At 45.0% G+C, this 16315-nt stretch overlaps 2 protein-coding genes across 3 annotated transcripts in view; both read right to left on the bottom strand.

Annotated features, from left to right (window-relative positions):
- LOC117721677 (uncharacterized) overlaps window positions 1-3793 on the bottom strand; it is a 28214-nt gene extending 24421 nt beyond the window's left edge. The window contains 2 exon segments of the mRNA XM_076913781.1: window positions 2935-3391; window positions 3394-3793. Of these exon segments, the coding sequence (XP_076769896.1) occupies window positions 2935-3391; window positions 3394-3793 (857 nt within the window).
- Window positions 1-16315, bottom strand: part of Kif26b (kinesin family member 26B) — a 428644-nt gene that overhangs the window by 186719 nt on the left and 225610 nt on the right. The window lies entirely within an intron of this gene.

The raw sequence follows: 16315 nt of genomic DNA, 5'->3' as shown, positions 1-16315 counted from the left end.
AAGCCCAGAGATTAGATATAGGGATGGACAAGTAGCCCCCAAACATAGGTCTCATTTTGCATGTGTGGATATTTTTCCAATGGGCCATCTACACTGTTCCTGTGAGGAGGACTGGGGGATGTCATTTGTTCCTCTAAATCCGCTCCCCTTTCTCTCTGCCTCAACCTATGTCAGGAGGCAGGCTAATGAAGCTGCCTCAGCAGATGCTATGAATTTGGATCTTAAGTGTCTCTTCCCCAAAGGTCCTTTGCCAAAGGCTTGGTCTCCAGTATGTGGTGGACCATTGAGGAGACGGGCCTAGTGGGAAATCTAAGTCACTGCACCTTTGGAGGGGATCACCAGACTCAGTTCCTTCTTCCTATCCCTTGCCTATGACATGTCATCTCATCATAGGCCCTAAAACAGGGAGGCCAAACTGACCATGCGTTTGGGGCATCTCTAAGTAGGAACAACCACACAAAAAAGAGCCCTTTCTCTCTGCAAACTGACGGCCTTGGGTATTTGTTACAGTGACAGAGAGCTAGCTAACATTTCACATTTTCTTTTAATTTCCTGCCCTAATTGGCTACAGAGGAGCTTAGAAGGCACAGAACTTTCACTCTGTAAAGAGACAATACCTGTCTGAAGTTACCAGCCCTAGCCCTTCCTTCAGGGGTATCCTTCCTGCAGGGTATGGTCATAGCTACTCTGCCTTGTGAGTAGCAAGAGACTGTACTTCCAGGTTCAAGGACCATCCTGCTGCTTTCCTACCCTGCCCCAACTTTGTAAGAATTCTTTTAAAAAATAATTCATTCTATAGAGTGTGCCATCTACCTCTGCCAAGACCGCCCCTCCCAACATTGCCAGGGATAAGTAGCTCTAAAGAGTTACAAATATTTTGCTGTTTAAAGAACCTGTATAAATAAGAAAGGGATTAAATATCAAAAACAACACAAAATTCTCGGTAAGTGGACACAGAACGCAGACAACACTTTCTCCGTTTTCCCCTATGTTTCCCTTAACACACTCTGTATGGCTTTCAGGGAGCTCCGAGTAGCAGGCTCTTGCTTGGGAGTCAGTGCTCTCTGACCACTAGCTTTAGCTACAGGGTGATAGCTGTTCGCCAGCAGTCATTCATCTCTCACCCACGTGCTCACCTCAGAAGCACCGGTTATGAGCATGATGATGCCCCTGCACGGCCGCCAGTGGGGGGGCCACTCAGAGGAAGAAATGCACTAACTATGAGGTCAGCAGGCCTGGGCTCTGGGAGCCTACCGCAGTGGGAGCCTGGCACACATCAGTTTAATCCCGCTCTTTTGTTCTGTGCCTCAGTTTCCAGCTCCCTTTTAATTGGTTTGTACTAGCTTTGAGGTTGGTTCCTGTGATGGTTTATATAGAAATGGCCTCCTATGGAAAGTCAGTTATGTCAAATGATGTTTTGCTGGATCACACACAGGTGAAAGGATGTTTTGCTACAGCAGACATGTGAAACAACTCATGTCATTTAAAAGGAATATAAATATGACCCCACAGACAGTGGGAGCATGAGCACTGGCTCGCTTTGCTCTGCCTCGCTACTCTTTGCTGATGTCAGGCATGTGCTGAGGCATGTACTGAGACATGCATTGAGGCATGCATTGAGGCATGTACTGAGGCATGTACTGAGGCATGTACTGAGACATGCATTGAGGCATGCATTGAGGCATGTACTGAGGCATGTACTGAGACATGCATTGAGACATGCATTGAGGCATGTACTGAGGCATGTACTGAGGCATGTACTGAGACATGCATTGAGACATGCATTGAGGCATGTACTGAGGCATGTACTGAGGCATGTACTGAGACATGCATTGAGACATGCATTGAGGCATGTACTGAGGCATGTACTGAGGCATGTACTGAGACATGCATTGAGACATGCATTGAGGCATGTACTGAGGCATGTACTGAGGCATGTACTGAGACATGCATTGAGACATGCATTGAGGCATGTACTGAGGCATGTACTGAGACATGCATTGAGACATGCATTGAGGCATGTACTGAGGCATGTACTGAGGCATGTACTGAGACATGCATTGAGGCATGTACTGAGGCATGTACTGAGACATGTACTGAGGCATGTACTGGGGCATGTACTGAGGCATGTACTGGGGCATGTACTGAGGCATGTACTGAGGCATGTACTGAGGCATGTACTGAGACATGCATTGAGACATGCATTGAGGCATGTACTGAGGCATGTACTGAGGCATGTACTGAGGCATGTACTGGGGCATGTACTGAGGCATGTACTGGGGCATGTACTGAGGCATGTACTGAGGCATGTACTGAGGCATGTACTGAGGCATGTACTGAGGCATGTACTGAGGCATGTACTGAGGCATGCATTGAGGCATGCATTGAGGCATGTATTGGCTCACCTTACATTGCCTTGTGGGGCTTTGCTTGTGGTGACGTCATAAAGAGAAACTCACCAAAGAAAAGTCTCGTGAGGTTCCTGCAGCTTCTTGCAACTTCCATGGTAAACTCGGGCTTATTGATGAGCCTGGCAGCTTCTTCTGGATTGAACTGCCGTTGCTGGTTCCTGTGTGGTGTCTGCTGAGTGGACCGGTCTGCAGCTGCTGATTCATGTTGGTGTTTGCTAGGGGACTGAACTGCTGACATCCTGACAATGAAGACTGGACTCTCCCCCAAGGATTATTTATAAACAGGTCCATTTCCCCTGTGTCCTAATAGCCTTTCTTTTCCACTACCCTTGGTGGGTGGTGGGCTAGAGGGAAGGTTGAACCCCTATTAAGTAGGTTGAGAAAACTTTATGCCTATACCCTAGACCATAGTCTATGCCACAGGGAGTGGCACTATTAGGAGGTGTGGCCTTGTTGGAGTAGGTGTGGTCTAGTTGGAGGAAGTGTCATTGGGGGTGGATTTTGAGGTTTCATAAGCTCAAACCCCATGGTGTTGACCTGCCCCAGCTCCATCAGGTGCCATTCTTCCAGCTCCTTCTCCATCACTGCCTTTTCCCGCAGGAACCGGAAGTGTGCCTCCTGGTCCTTGGCCGCAGTCTCATCTCGGACTTTCTCTTGCTCCTTCTTTAAGGCCTGTATTTTCGTGTCCTGCCTCTCCTTTACCTTGTAAACTGGCTCCAGTGCCTGCAGCTGCTGCTTCAAATCCTTCTGGGTCTTTCTGCCCTGCAGGAGCTGGTCTTGAAGAGCTGCATTTTTCCAGTTGAATCTGGATGCCAATTCTTGTCTCCTTTGTTCTATCTCGCCACATTCTTGGGCGTACTGCTTCCACACCACCTCCTGTTTCTTTTCCCGCTGTTCCTTATTTTTTCGCAGGTATTCCATGAAAAGCTGGTTTTCAGCCTGCACGCGGTATTTTTCCTCTAGTAGCTGCCTGCTGTCCTCAGCAGCCTGTCCCACCGGCATTTATTTTCTTGGATTTGCTGGCTCAGCTCCTTCATCGCCACCACTGTCTTCCTTTTACCCGTTTCTTTCTCCAACCTCGTTAGCAGCTTTGGCTTGAGATATGTATTTAGAATAGTAAGGTGTGGTGTTGGTGGCAGGGGTGGGGGCGGAGGAGCTTGCACTTCTGAGACTCTGGGCAAACATACTCCAGATTCAAGAGTCCCTGAGGACAGCTCTACAGGGAGGAAGGGTGGCCACAGAGGAGCAAGCTCTGGAGGTAAGCACCCTTCACCAGGGACAATCCGGCAGTGCTCAGAGTCCAAGGATGCCCTGCAACCTCTGCATTCTCTGGGTCTGACAGGGAGTATTCTGTTCCAAGTATTCCTTATTCCAAGGTGCATGAGTCCTTTCTAGGAGATACCATTCGCCCTGGGGACCAGAGTTCTGCCTCTCTTATACTCTACTCTAGAAGGTGTCAGCACCCTACCTCTCCACCCCTCCCTCCTCTGTCTGCTCAGTGATCCAAGATCTCAGCACTGTCCCCAGTTGCTTCCAGTCTGACATCTACCCTCAACCTGTGTGCTGGGTTTGGGGTCAAATAAATTCTCCAGGCAATGGAAGCTAGATCTGCAGAGGGGTGTCACAGGCTACTAGTGGGAAGAGAAAAGAGGCCAGGAGGAAGAAGAGAGGCAGGTCTGGAGGGAAGATGGCAGCACTTATGGCTCAGGGATTTACAGGTGGCCTTCAAAACTTTTGGTGTGTCTATCGATGTTGGGAATGGCAGCATCCAGGAAGCACCTCTGTGCAGGTGACATGCAGGGCACCAGATCGCCAGGGAGTTGGAAGGTCTAGGCTGTGGCTTGGGAACTTGCCCTCAACCCCAGTTCCTTATTCTGGGAATCCTTCAGCACTAACCTGTGTCAACTAAGTTTGTTTTCTGTAATCCTCTGTGCAAAACGTATTGCACAGTGTTAACACTGTCTTAGTGATGATACAGAAGCGTTTGAAGAGCTGAGGCTTGGGGTTCACTTGAGAGTAGAATACGTCAGCGTACAGGTTTGGGGAAGAGGTGCCCAAGGATTCTATCTTGTGTACATGCCAAGGTCTAAGTATAGGTGTAGAGCAAGAACCAGAGTCAACAAGATCCCTCTTCCCTGGAGTTCTTGTCCTTGTAGATAGTTTGAAAAGCAATGAACCTCAGATGCCCATAAATTTGAATACTTAGTCATCAGACAGTGGTACTGTTTGAGAAAGGTTAGGAATTGAGGCTGTATTAGAGTGGGTGTGGCCTTGCTGAAGGAAGTGTATCTGTCACTGAGGGTGGGCTTTGAGGGTTAGCAAGCCCACTCCAACCCAGACCCAGTACCCTGCTCCTCCTCTCTCTGCCTGTGTATCAGGATATAGAACTTTCAGCTACTTCTTCAGCTCCATGTCTGCCTGTGTGCAGCCATGGTCCCCATCATGATGATAATGGACTGACCTCTAAACTTGTAAGCAAGACTCCAATGAAATGCTTTCTTTTATAAGAGTTGCTTTGGTCATGGTGTCTGTCTCTTCACAGCAATAAGATATCGACTCAGACATTCAAATAAAATGTATATAAAAAATAAAAATAAAATAAATAAAATAAAAAATAAAAGGTATATAAAAAATATTGAGACTTCTCTGACACAAATCAGGAGAAGAGTGGTCCATTTTGGCTCACAGTCTTAAAAGTGCCATCCATTATGATGTGAAGACGTAGCAGAGTACAACAGCTCACATCATGGGAGCAAGAAGGTTGCCTTTCCTCCGTTTTTATGTCAGGGATTTTTGTTACAGCAACAGAAGCTGACTGATACATAAGGGAACCAGGAGGTTTTGGGAAAGGCTAGGAAGGGTAGGGATGGCATGATTAGATATAAGTAAAGTCTACATCTTCCAAAGAGAGAGGGGCATACACTTTATTTTTTTTCAATCTCTGAAGCACAGTAATAATAAAATATATCTCACAATAAGTTGTGAAAAAAATCATTTACAGAAAATCTTAGACAATGAAGCCTGCGACACAATATTCCTGGCTAGAGAACAGGAGGCATGGATTTGTCTCTGGGGTGTTAATACACAATGAAATCTCACATTCATCCACTGCTAGCTTCCTGAAATTGAGTCAAGCTCACTGACAGGCCACAGATCAATCTCACAGCCTGCCACTTCCTTTCACACCTTGACTCACAATCCACACAAGCTGAGGTGGCCCCAGAGTTAGGCTAGCAATAGCTGCACCAAGACATGAACATACGCTGCACACACCAAGAGCATGAACATACGCTGCACACACCAAGAGCATGAACATACGCTGCACACACCAAGAGCATGGACATACACACCAAGACGTGGACATATGCTGCACACACCAAGAGCATGGACATACGCTGCACACACCAAGAGCATGGACATACGCTGCACACACCAAGAGCATGAACACACGCTGCACACACCAAGAGCATGGACATATGCTGCACACACCAAGAGCATGAACATACGCTGCACACACCAAGAGCATGGACATATGCTGCACACACCAAGAGCATGGACATACGCTGCACACACCAAGAGCATGGACATATGCTGCACACACCAAGAGCATGAACATACACTGCACACACCAAGAGCATGGACATACGCTGCACACACCAAGAGCATGGACATATGCTGCACACACCAAGACATGGACATATGCTGCACACACCAAGACATGGACATATGCTGCACACACAGAGATTGGGATAAAGTTGCCTCAAGAAGCCTCCCTAACCACTGCCTTCATGATCCCTGAAGTCTATGAGGTCCTTCAGGTCCCTAGATTCACTTCTATCATGCTTCAGGGCATTCTGGCTCCAACTTAGCCTTTCCAGTCAAGAAAAAAATGAAAAAAATCCACCACAATATTGATCCCCTGGAGACACCTGATGCTTGATAACTGCTTTGCCACTGCATAAATCCTGACCTCACCTCTACTTCTGAGTCCTGGGACATTGCAAGTTGCCTAACTTTCCTCAGTTGTAGCAGGAACAGCAGGGCCACCACTATGTAAAGGCCAGGGGCCCACACAGCTGCAAAAGCATCCCCTGCAGGAAGCCTAATTGAGGACTGTCTGAGAGACCAAGGATTACTGGTGCAGACAATGGCAGCCAATCAGGAACTGCTGTTTAGAAGTGATACTTTCTTGGGACCAATGGGGCGTGGGTGGAGCTTGCGGCAGTGTTCATTCAGATGAGCTTCCTGCCATGTTTCTCACCTGCCCCTACAGCCTGTGTCATTGACTCTGTGCCACCTCACCTCTAACACCCAAGGGCTGGTAGGGTCTGGCAGTGAGTAGTCCAGGGCACAGGCAGCACTCAGTTTCCTCCCGTACAAACTAGGGAGTAATATCTACTAGGGCCAACGTGAGGACCATGAGACAGCATGTGTAATGGGTTGAGCCCAAGTCAGTGGTAGCTAGTATCGTTCTTATTTTCTCAGTTTGGCATACAAACACAGTGGGTACGTCGCCTTCTAGGGCACTGGAAGGGGTAGGCTTTCTTCCTACAGGGTTGTACTAGGAAAGCATGAGTGGAAGACAGAAGACATCTTAGCAGTCATGTGACCAATTTCATTTCCCATGACACCCATCTGCCCATTCTGTTGTACTTATGTGTCTTATGGATTTTGTCTCCAATCTGAGCATAAATCACTGGGCAGACAATGTCTCTCTGAATCTTCCTGGGACTTCTTATAAGCATCATCCACTCATGAATTCATTCATTCCCACTGATATCTTCATAGAAGACTGTACAGCACAAAGACTTCTTACATCAAAACACTTGGAGTTAAAATGCTGTAGACAGGCCTGGCAAGTCAGCTTGGCAGTTAAGAGTGCTTACTGTTCTTTCAGAGGACCCCGCTGGGTTCAATTATCAGCATTCACATGGCAACTCAGAACCATCTGGAACTCCAGTGCCAAGGAATCTGATGCCCTCATCTGGCTTCTGCACACACTGCATATACGTGCTGTACATTGATTCATATAAGCAAAACTCTCATATACACACACAAGAAAAGGAAATATTTAAACCCTTTACAAAAGAAAACCTAACCGACTAGGTTTCTCAAAGCATTCTTTCTATATGTCTTACAGCCATCATGTAGCATCATAATTCAAAGTACCTTTCCCAGTCTCCACCATGAGCTCAGGAATAAGACGTTTAGAGTGTGTTAGAAAACCCTTTAAAATTTTGCCAAGGGAATTTCTCCCCTAGAGAAACATAAACAATGCCCCTCCCTTACTCATAAGGTCCTAATGACAAACTAAGGCACACTCCAACTAGGAAAACCACTGAGCTTACTTACAGAGCATGTGAGGGGTGCCTAGAGAAGCCTGGGTGATCCCAGAACAGCCACACCAGGGAGTCTTCCCCAGCCTGGATGATGGCTTCTCCATTGTCAAACAGATGGTGTTCCCCTCTGTTAACTTCCTTGAGCCTATGTATCTAGTCCCTCCCTGGACCCCATGTGCTCAGATCACATGTGCTCAGGAAAGGCATAAAGAGGAATGACCAGGACAGGGAAAATCTCAGGTGGAGTCCAGTAACGCTGCTACCTCCTCTTCCTGTGCAGGAAGGTCCATACTTACTAAGCCTGATCCTGTGGTCTTCCACCAGCATGAAGATCAAAGTTGCTTTGCTAGGATGCTAGCTCTGTACAACACGAGTCTACTTAAAAGATCTCCCATCAGACCTAAACTTAACTTCGAAAATCGGTAGTGAAACTAAGCGAATATTCGCATTTGCTCTTTGACTTATACCAGCCTTGGTTGGACGGGGCATTGCTTTGCTACTTCCATAGCCCAACATGAGAGACCTGGGAGGTACAGCACTGAGCTTCTAGATTCCTTGAGAGCCACCAGGCAGTGTCCCTGGGGAGGGGAGCAATCCGTCCTAGTCAGGGCTGAAGCAGTGTAATGGGACCAAACGCTACATGTTAACTTCTCTGCTCCTTTGTGGTTTGTCCCAGCCGATTACCACTGGTCGCTACCACTGGGCCCCTGTATGCTTAGTGACCAACTAGAAGCTGCTCTGTCTGCTTATGAGTCAATTTAAAATGTTTGCTGCATCACCCCTAAGTAATCCAACACTGTTTAGAATTGCAGTACAGGCCACGTACACACACACACACACACACACACACAAATAAATAAATACCTAAAATAATACAAATCAGCTGCATGATCCTTAGCACTGCGTGCTGATCAGGCACAGTCAACTGCACGAGGAAATGGATGTGCTATAATGAGATTCTATTTCCAAAAGTAGGCTAGGTTGTTCTTGAGATAACCTAAGGCCTTTCTGAATTTCCTTATTTTTCCATGGACTACAAGTGCGTGTTTGGGGGTGGGGGGATGGTAGGGAAAGAGGAAGAGACCTTAGTCACAGACTTTATATCCACATGCCTGCGCTTTGTGCTGTCCTTTTGTGCTGGGATGAAACCAGGAGCAGCCTTGCACCAGTCACCAGACTGTGCCATCATTCTCGTGTCTCCCATCCTGCCATTTGTGTTTGAATTTATGTCCTTTTTGATTAGAATGTGTTAAGTGCACACATAATGGGAGTCTAGTGTGGTATTTCATTTCATACCACGTGTCCCGAAGAAATTGAAGTGCCTTTTGACCACTCTACCCCACTGCTTGACATTCCAGTCAACACTAGCTGCTCTGGGTGTGAGATGGGCTGTTGAGGTGCTTGTCGTTTGGTTTGTCCTGTTTTACTTAACACAGTGTCCTCCAGCTCCACCTGTTTTGCCAAAAATGACAGGGTTGTGTTATTCTTTATGGTTGGATGGCACTGCGTTGTACACAGAGAGCCATGCTTTCTTTCTCCATTCATCTGCTGACAGGTAACCAGCATCTACAGCCAACTGATTCTTAACAAAGGTGCCAGACATGCAAGGGAGAAGGGACAGCCTGTTCCAAAAAAAGGTACCAGGAAAGCTGGACCTTTCTATGCGAGACACAGCAAGTAGATCGACCTCGCTGTATAAAAATAACCCACATGGAAACCCAAATTTAAGAGCTGATGAGCTGAGCCCTTGTGTGAATTTCTAGGTTCAATCCCCAGAACCAGAAAAAAAAAAAATAGAATAAAAAATGAACAAACAAAACCCCCAATCTCAGAAACTCACAAAAGAAACACATGGGAATCTCTAAAAGACGCCAGAGTAAGCAGTGATTTTAAACATCTTGTTTTATTACTTTATTATTAGCTTTGGTATTTTCTTTTTGGGGGAAAGTATTGTTATTTTATTTTGTTTAGGACAGGATTTCTTGCTCTGTAGCCCTGGCTGGCCTCAAACTTACTCTGTAAATCAGGTTGACCTTGAACTTCTGAAATTGTTCCTTAGCCTTCCAAGTACTGAGACTGCAGGTTGTTTGGGCTACCAACCCAGCTAATTTACATGACCCTACAATCCCAGGAAACAAAAACAAAACCAGGCAAACGGGATTTCACCAAAAGAACAGGCATATCCTCACCAGTATGAGATTTTTATTCCACTCTTCAAACATTTTTATTAACTTCTGCTGCTCCAGAACAAAGCTTGGTTTTGACTTAAGAACCCAGTTCCTCTTCTTGCTCAGGAAACCACAATGTTCACTCTTTCATTGACTGGTCAATCCCAAGATTCTCTATGTCCAGGTCCCAGGCTGCTGCATAGTCTAAGTGGTCTCAGATGACGCAGCACATGCCACAAGTGCGTGGGGCATCAGTTTGTGCAATCTAGACAGCCACAAGGTGCTATTTTTATATCCCACTTTAGACAAGGCTGAACTCCTTGATATACCTATGGAATCTCAACCACTGGTCCACAGATAAGTAGGATTAAAAAGATAACTAGGGGCTGGAGAGGTGGCTCAGCAGTTACAAGCACTAGTTGCTCTTGCAGAGGGCCCAGGATTGGGTCCCAGCACCCACATGGCAGTTCACATACACGCAAGTTCTGGGAGATTTGGCGCCCTCATCTGGCCTCTGTGAGCACTGCATGCATGTATACATGAAGGTAAAACACACACACACACACACACACACACATACACACTAATAACAAATGAATCTAAAAGTATAACTAAATAGGGAAGCAAGCAGAGTTCAAAATCCAACCTGCCAGGAATCAAAACCACAACAGAGGAGACAGGTAGGCAGCAGGACTTGCAGAAACTACTGATCAACTCCCTTGGATTTGCTTTTTCTTTTTTCCTCCAGACCGCAGGATGGAAATAATTGAGTGTTTGCAAACAAAATAACAAAATGCAGAAAGAGGAAAGGCTCTGACTAGAGCTGTAATTAGCATGTCAGTGTTGTCCATGACGTGTGCACACAGAGATGCATTCCTGATGAAGTGGCTTTCTCTTCCACCCCTGCCTACTTCCAAAACGGGCCTGAGTGACAACAGGCAATAGGAACAAGGCTACAGACTATCAGTGCTAAAACCTGCTCCTACCCACAGGTACTACCTACAGACCTGTGCAGCTACCTACAGCTCACCGGTTGTTCCAAATGATAATGAAGGTGACCAGCCTAGGGAAATTACCATGCAGGAGATGAATGCTTGGCTTTTATTTGCAGGCTAAGGACGTTAACGTTTCTCCTAACTGGGCTCACGTCATATTTGATAAATGCTCAAACATGATTATACCAGTAGCATTTTCTCTGAAAATTGCAACAATTACTCATTAGCAAATGAGGGCCCTCGGGCAATGAATCCACTCGGAAGATAGAGTGTCATGTTACCAACACATGCAACAAATTAATCCTGAAACTTTGGCACTTAGAATGGGGATTAAAGTGTTGCAATTATAATTCACATGTACAAGTTGCATCCATTATTGCTTCTAAAAAATTTATTTGACCTTTCTGTGGCAAGTCGCCTGTCCTAGGCTAAAAGAAACTTTAAAAGTGCATGAAGGTATGAACAACAAACCTCCACAGTGAAACAGGCAGAAAGGGACGGACCTAAACGAGGTGCATACAGAGCCTGGAATGGACTTTGGTCAGACTCATTAGTGGATGCTAGATAAATCCAGTCACCATCTGCTCGTTCTACCATACCATGGAACAGCAGCACCCGCCTAAGGCTCGCCCCCACCCCCTTCTTTGGCTGCTGTCTTGATATCATTTTAAACATAGTATAGCTTGTCTCTTGCTACCACCTGGAGCTTGGACTGCTGCTGAGAGGTTTGAAGACAGTTGACTAGGTCTTTGCCGCTTGCTATTAAGCCTGGGCAAGATCCTTAGTGTTTTAATCTGTTTTTTAAAAAGATGCAGGCGGGAATGAGTGTTCCCCCTTGGAGCAGTTCTTGCCCTCCAGCAATCAAAAATAATAACTGGCATAATTTTTGCAAAACTTCCGCAGGGAAAATGCAAGTATTTCTGTATTACCTTAAACCACGAAAAGCAATTTGGCAGCTTCTAGAAAAGGAGAAGGCACACATCCCGATGTTGGAACAATCTCATCACTACCTTCAGAAGCTTGCACATTTACACAAGAGGAGGTGATGAACAAATTCCCAGCAGTGTGTACAAACACAAAATATTAGGATGATGATGGACAGATAACTAAGTTGTGATTTTCCACAGAATAGATCAGCCCCCACATTATTAAGATGCTTCAATCCCAGAAGCATAACACCGAATAAATAATGTTGCAATCAAAACACCAATAGTCACATTTGTAAAAGCTCTAAAACTTACACACAATGTTTCAGTTGTGAAACTTGTATGCCCTGTGTTTAAATCATGCACTTCTGGAGAGGAAGCGGAGAGAGATGAACAAGGGTCTGCAGAGGCCTCAACCACACTGCTGCTTTATTATTTCCTTAATGAAATGATGAGTGGGGACACTGTGACTTCACAGTTTGTATGTATAAAATACTGCATGACTTGAAAAAACATCTGAGCTGTACTATTGTTTTCATTGTTTGTTTCTTTGTCTATTTTGAGGTTCAGTCTCAATCTGCGGCCCCAGCCTCAGATTCATGATCTCCCTGCCTCAGCCGCCAAGGTTCGGAGGGTGCAGGAGTGTCCAGCACACTCGGTGTGAACTTTCGCTTCAGTTGAGAACATCTGTCCTCTGTGACGAGCTGCCAATCTAAGGCCACAGATGTGGCATGATATTTATCATATAGCTTGCCTCCCTAGAACAATTCATTATAAAAGTTTTCCTTATCCTAATGGTCAAGAAAAAAAATATTCTCATGTTACTTTACTAATCAACCCTGTACATCAATCAATGGCATATTTAGATAATAGATCATTCTCTCATTAATAAGCATTGATGTAGTCCCCTGAGAATGTATAGCCCCATGCCAGGGTTGGGAAACGATAATGGGGTTACATTATTTTTAAAAAGCCTGGCCATTGCAGCTTCATTAAAAATTAAAGTATTTTGGGTAACTCAGTTCATACTTTAAAAATAGCATAATATTGGAGTTCTTTAGAAACCAGGAAAACCCCAAATGTTCCAAGAAGAGGAGAATGAAAGCAAAGAAACACAAAAACCTTAGCAGAAACAACCAACCAAAGGAATCACTGAGAAATTCTCAAATGTTATATGATTTTAAGCTACCAAAAGGCAGAGGTAATCTTCAGTCTTGGTACCAGTCCAGGGGATCGGGTACTCAGCACCTGGGCAGAATCTGACCTACACCAAACAGCTTAGCAATATCAGCAGCCCCAAAGACTTTCCTGCTAAGCCTACAGGTGAAGACAGCAAACAGGGATAGGCACAGGGATTCCCGTGCAAGAATACTCAGAGAAAGAACATTTATCATAGCAAATCGCTTAAATATACAACAGGGTATTCATTAAATAAGATGTTATCATGTAATAGAATAACCAACAGGCTCATATGGATTTGTTTTTCAGTTCATATAAAATGACATGGGCAAGCATTGGAGAAAAAATATTAGCTGAGAATACTCTGCTAGGGCAGAGAAATTGGATGCTGTAAAAGACGTCTGCTGTCACCTCTCCATACATCATGGGTTCCCAGAACCCTCTGGATACTCCTAATCCACAGGTGCTCAAGTCCTTTATAGAGAAGTGAAGTGAAGGTCACACCAGCACTGGTTGGTTGTCACTCTAAGTGGGCCACTGTGAGCTAAATGCACCAAGGCTTGCAGGTCCTGTTGGGATAGATCTGCCTAACCACAGTATTCTGGGCAATATGCACGCTCTGCTTCATACTTGGGGTCTATTAAACTCATATGTAGAACACCTCCTGCTGTGTCCGGCCGGCCTTCTCTCCATCTAGAGCCGAGTCTCCTCTAGACACCTCACTTCAAGCATTTGGTTGTACTGCAACCGCAAATGCTGATGTCCTATGGTCTTCTTATCTCGGTGGCTCAGGTCTACTTCTACTCAATTGAAATCAACCAACAGGCACTATTGAGAGGTAGGATATCTGTGTAAATCTGATCTGGAGCCAGCCTAGGGCAGAAGGGGGACAAAGGGCTCCAGGGCAGCAGGCTGATTGACAAGAACTGAACCTGTAATGCCAGCTCTTGGGAAGTGGAAGCATAAGTATTTTTTAAAAGACAAAAACAAACAAACAACTAAGGCCAGCCTGGGTTACATAATGAGTCAGAGGCCAGCCTGGGCTCAAAACACTAGAAACAAGTACACAGACCTAAATATCCAGTATCTATTTTTTTCTTAAACTCAAATGGAAGTCACAGCTAAGAGACTCATGCAGAGACTTTGTCTTTACCAAGGGAATGTGAGCTACCTAGGCATTGAAGCTAGTTAGAAAGCCAAGCCCCGCTGAGAGTTTCCCTGGTCCTAAGGACAGAAAGGAGAGGGAAAAGGAAATCAAAACCTGAGGGGGGCTTCTCTTCTGCAGAGGAGCCTGCTGGCTGAGAACTAGGGCAGTTTCTGGGGCAGGGCAGGGCTTTCCCACTGAGGACTCCTCAGAGGTTTCCTCCATGTTTGCCTGAAGCAGCAGTTGGCGGACAGAGTGCTTTCAAAGGCATTGTGTGAAGGCTCCCAGTGGACCGTATCAAGGAAAACTGCGAAGTTCTGTTCAGCCAGGGCTTTCCCACACTATTATTGATGCCTTTGAGCACCTCAGAGGGAGACAAAGGAAGGAGACCTTCTGGGCCAGCATGCGCTTTTCTCTTCCCCATTCACGGAAGTTGACGTGCAGTGAGGAGAAGCAGAGTGCACTGGGAAGGGGCAGGTGAGGCCAAACCCCAGCTGGGTTTGATTTCCACCTTCCTTCAGCGTCTCTCCTAGATGCTCAAACACAGACGCAAGAATGGGCTAGAGGAAAAGGAAGCCAGTAGTCTGAGTACTGCCTAAGTGCTTGAACGCAAACAGCCTGGTTAACATAACAGTACCTTTAATCCAGTTTCAGCCCCCCCATGATCAACAGCAGGTCTTGAATAGTAAACAGAAAATTCCAGCAGTAACCTGTGTATGTTTTAAATCGCATCCTGTTCCGAGTAGCATGATAAACTCTCATGTCATTTCCCATCATCCTTCCTGGGCTATGAACTGTCTGTCCCACGTATCCCTCTCCAAATGATACCCACAAGGCCTGTGGCATTGACTTCCTCTTATCGTCATATGGGCATGGGGTTATTATCATACCCAAGAAGGATGAGTGCCATTTAGCAAGATACTTTGAGAAAGAGATCACATTCATGAAGCTTTTATTATAGTATACTGTAATAATTATATATAAATTATCAATTATGGCTCTTGCCATGCTTAATTTATCAATTAAATTCTTCTGTATGTATAGGAAATAATGTACTCTGTCTAGGGTTTCAAGCATCCTCAGTGACTATTGAATTTAGGGAATTCAGGGTATGGAGTTATAGCAAGAATTACAGAAACAAACTGTAAAGAGACTATATTTTATAAAGCAATGAAATACTGCCTTCACTCATAGAACTTATGGCAGTTAAAAGGAGCCCAGAAACTTATTAAAACACTCTCAATTTGTGGAATAAGTTGAATCCTCCTTCAGCCATCTGGCCTTCCTCCAACTCACATCTTTCAAATCTGTATGAGATGTGTTCAGCCAAAGGTTACCCCAAATCCTAACAGGTAGCAACTTTCTCCCAGAAGCTTACCCAGACCTGACCATGTAAACTATTGGTTGGGTTTGTAGCTTATCCGTACGTGAACATGTTGAAGATATTTGCACAATTTAAAAATGTTACCACTCTCCTACACTGAGGTAAACAGAGGCTGTGACTGAGTCAGAACTAAGAAGTATAGTAATATGTTTTTAACTTAGTGACCATAATAATTTTGACTGTCGCCAAAGCTGTAGAGCTTCATACTCATTAAATGTAAACTAGAGAGTGGACAGGACCTTGGATTTTCACCTATAGTTTATGATCCTTATAGCAAAGTAAAATCCAGCCCCAAAACATTAAACAAGATAAGAGATATTGCAACCCTGAAAGTCACATTTCATAACAAAATTGTAACACTTACATTTTAAATGAGATATATAGTAACTGCTTCAAAAGAGTTAGAGTGAAAGACAAAGAAAAACCATAGAAGCTGGAAAGATAAATAGAGAAAAGGCCAGCCAGAGCCTATGTCCCAGGCCTGGGGTTAGGATGGAAGGGCCAGGTGTCAGTCTCGCACATACAACTGAGAGAGGTGTATCATTCCATGTGATATTTAGCATGAAATCCCATCTGAAGATACAATCACCATTACTGAGTTTTCCTTTTATCTCATTCTCTACTATGGCTGCAAGAGACCTGAGTATATCAAGATCAATAACAGATTTTCTGGTGTGCTGGATTTGTATATACAAAAGAATGCAGCTGACTCCCTACCTCACACCGTGCACAAAAAATCACTCAGAACTATAAACAACTAAATATAAAA

This window comes from Arvicanthis niloticus, chromosome 16 (assembly GCF_011762505.2).
Source record: "Arvicanthis niloticus isolate mArvNil1 chromosome 16, mArvNil1.pat.X, whole genome shotgun sequence".
NCBI classification, from domain to species: Eukaryota; Metazoa; Chordata; class Mammalia; order Rodentia; family Muridae; genus Arvicanthis; species Arvicanthis niloticus.
Note: the sequence above shows the minus strand (reverse complement) of the source record. Positions and strands in the feature narration are given on the sequence as shown.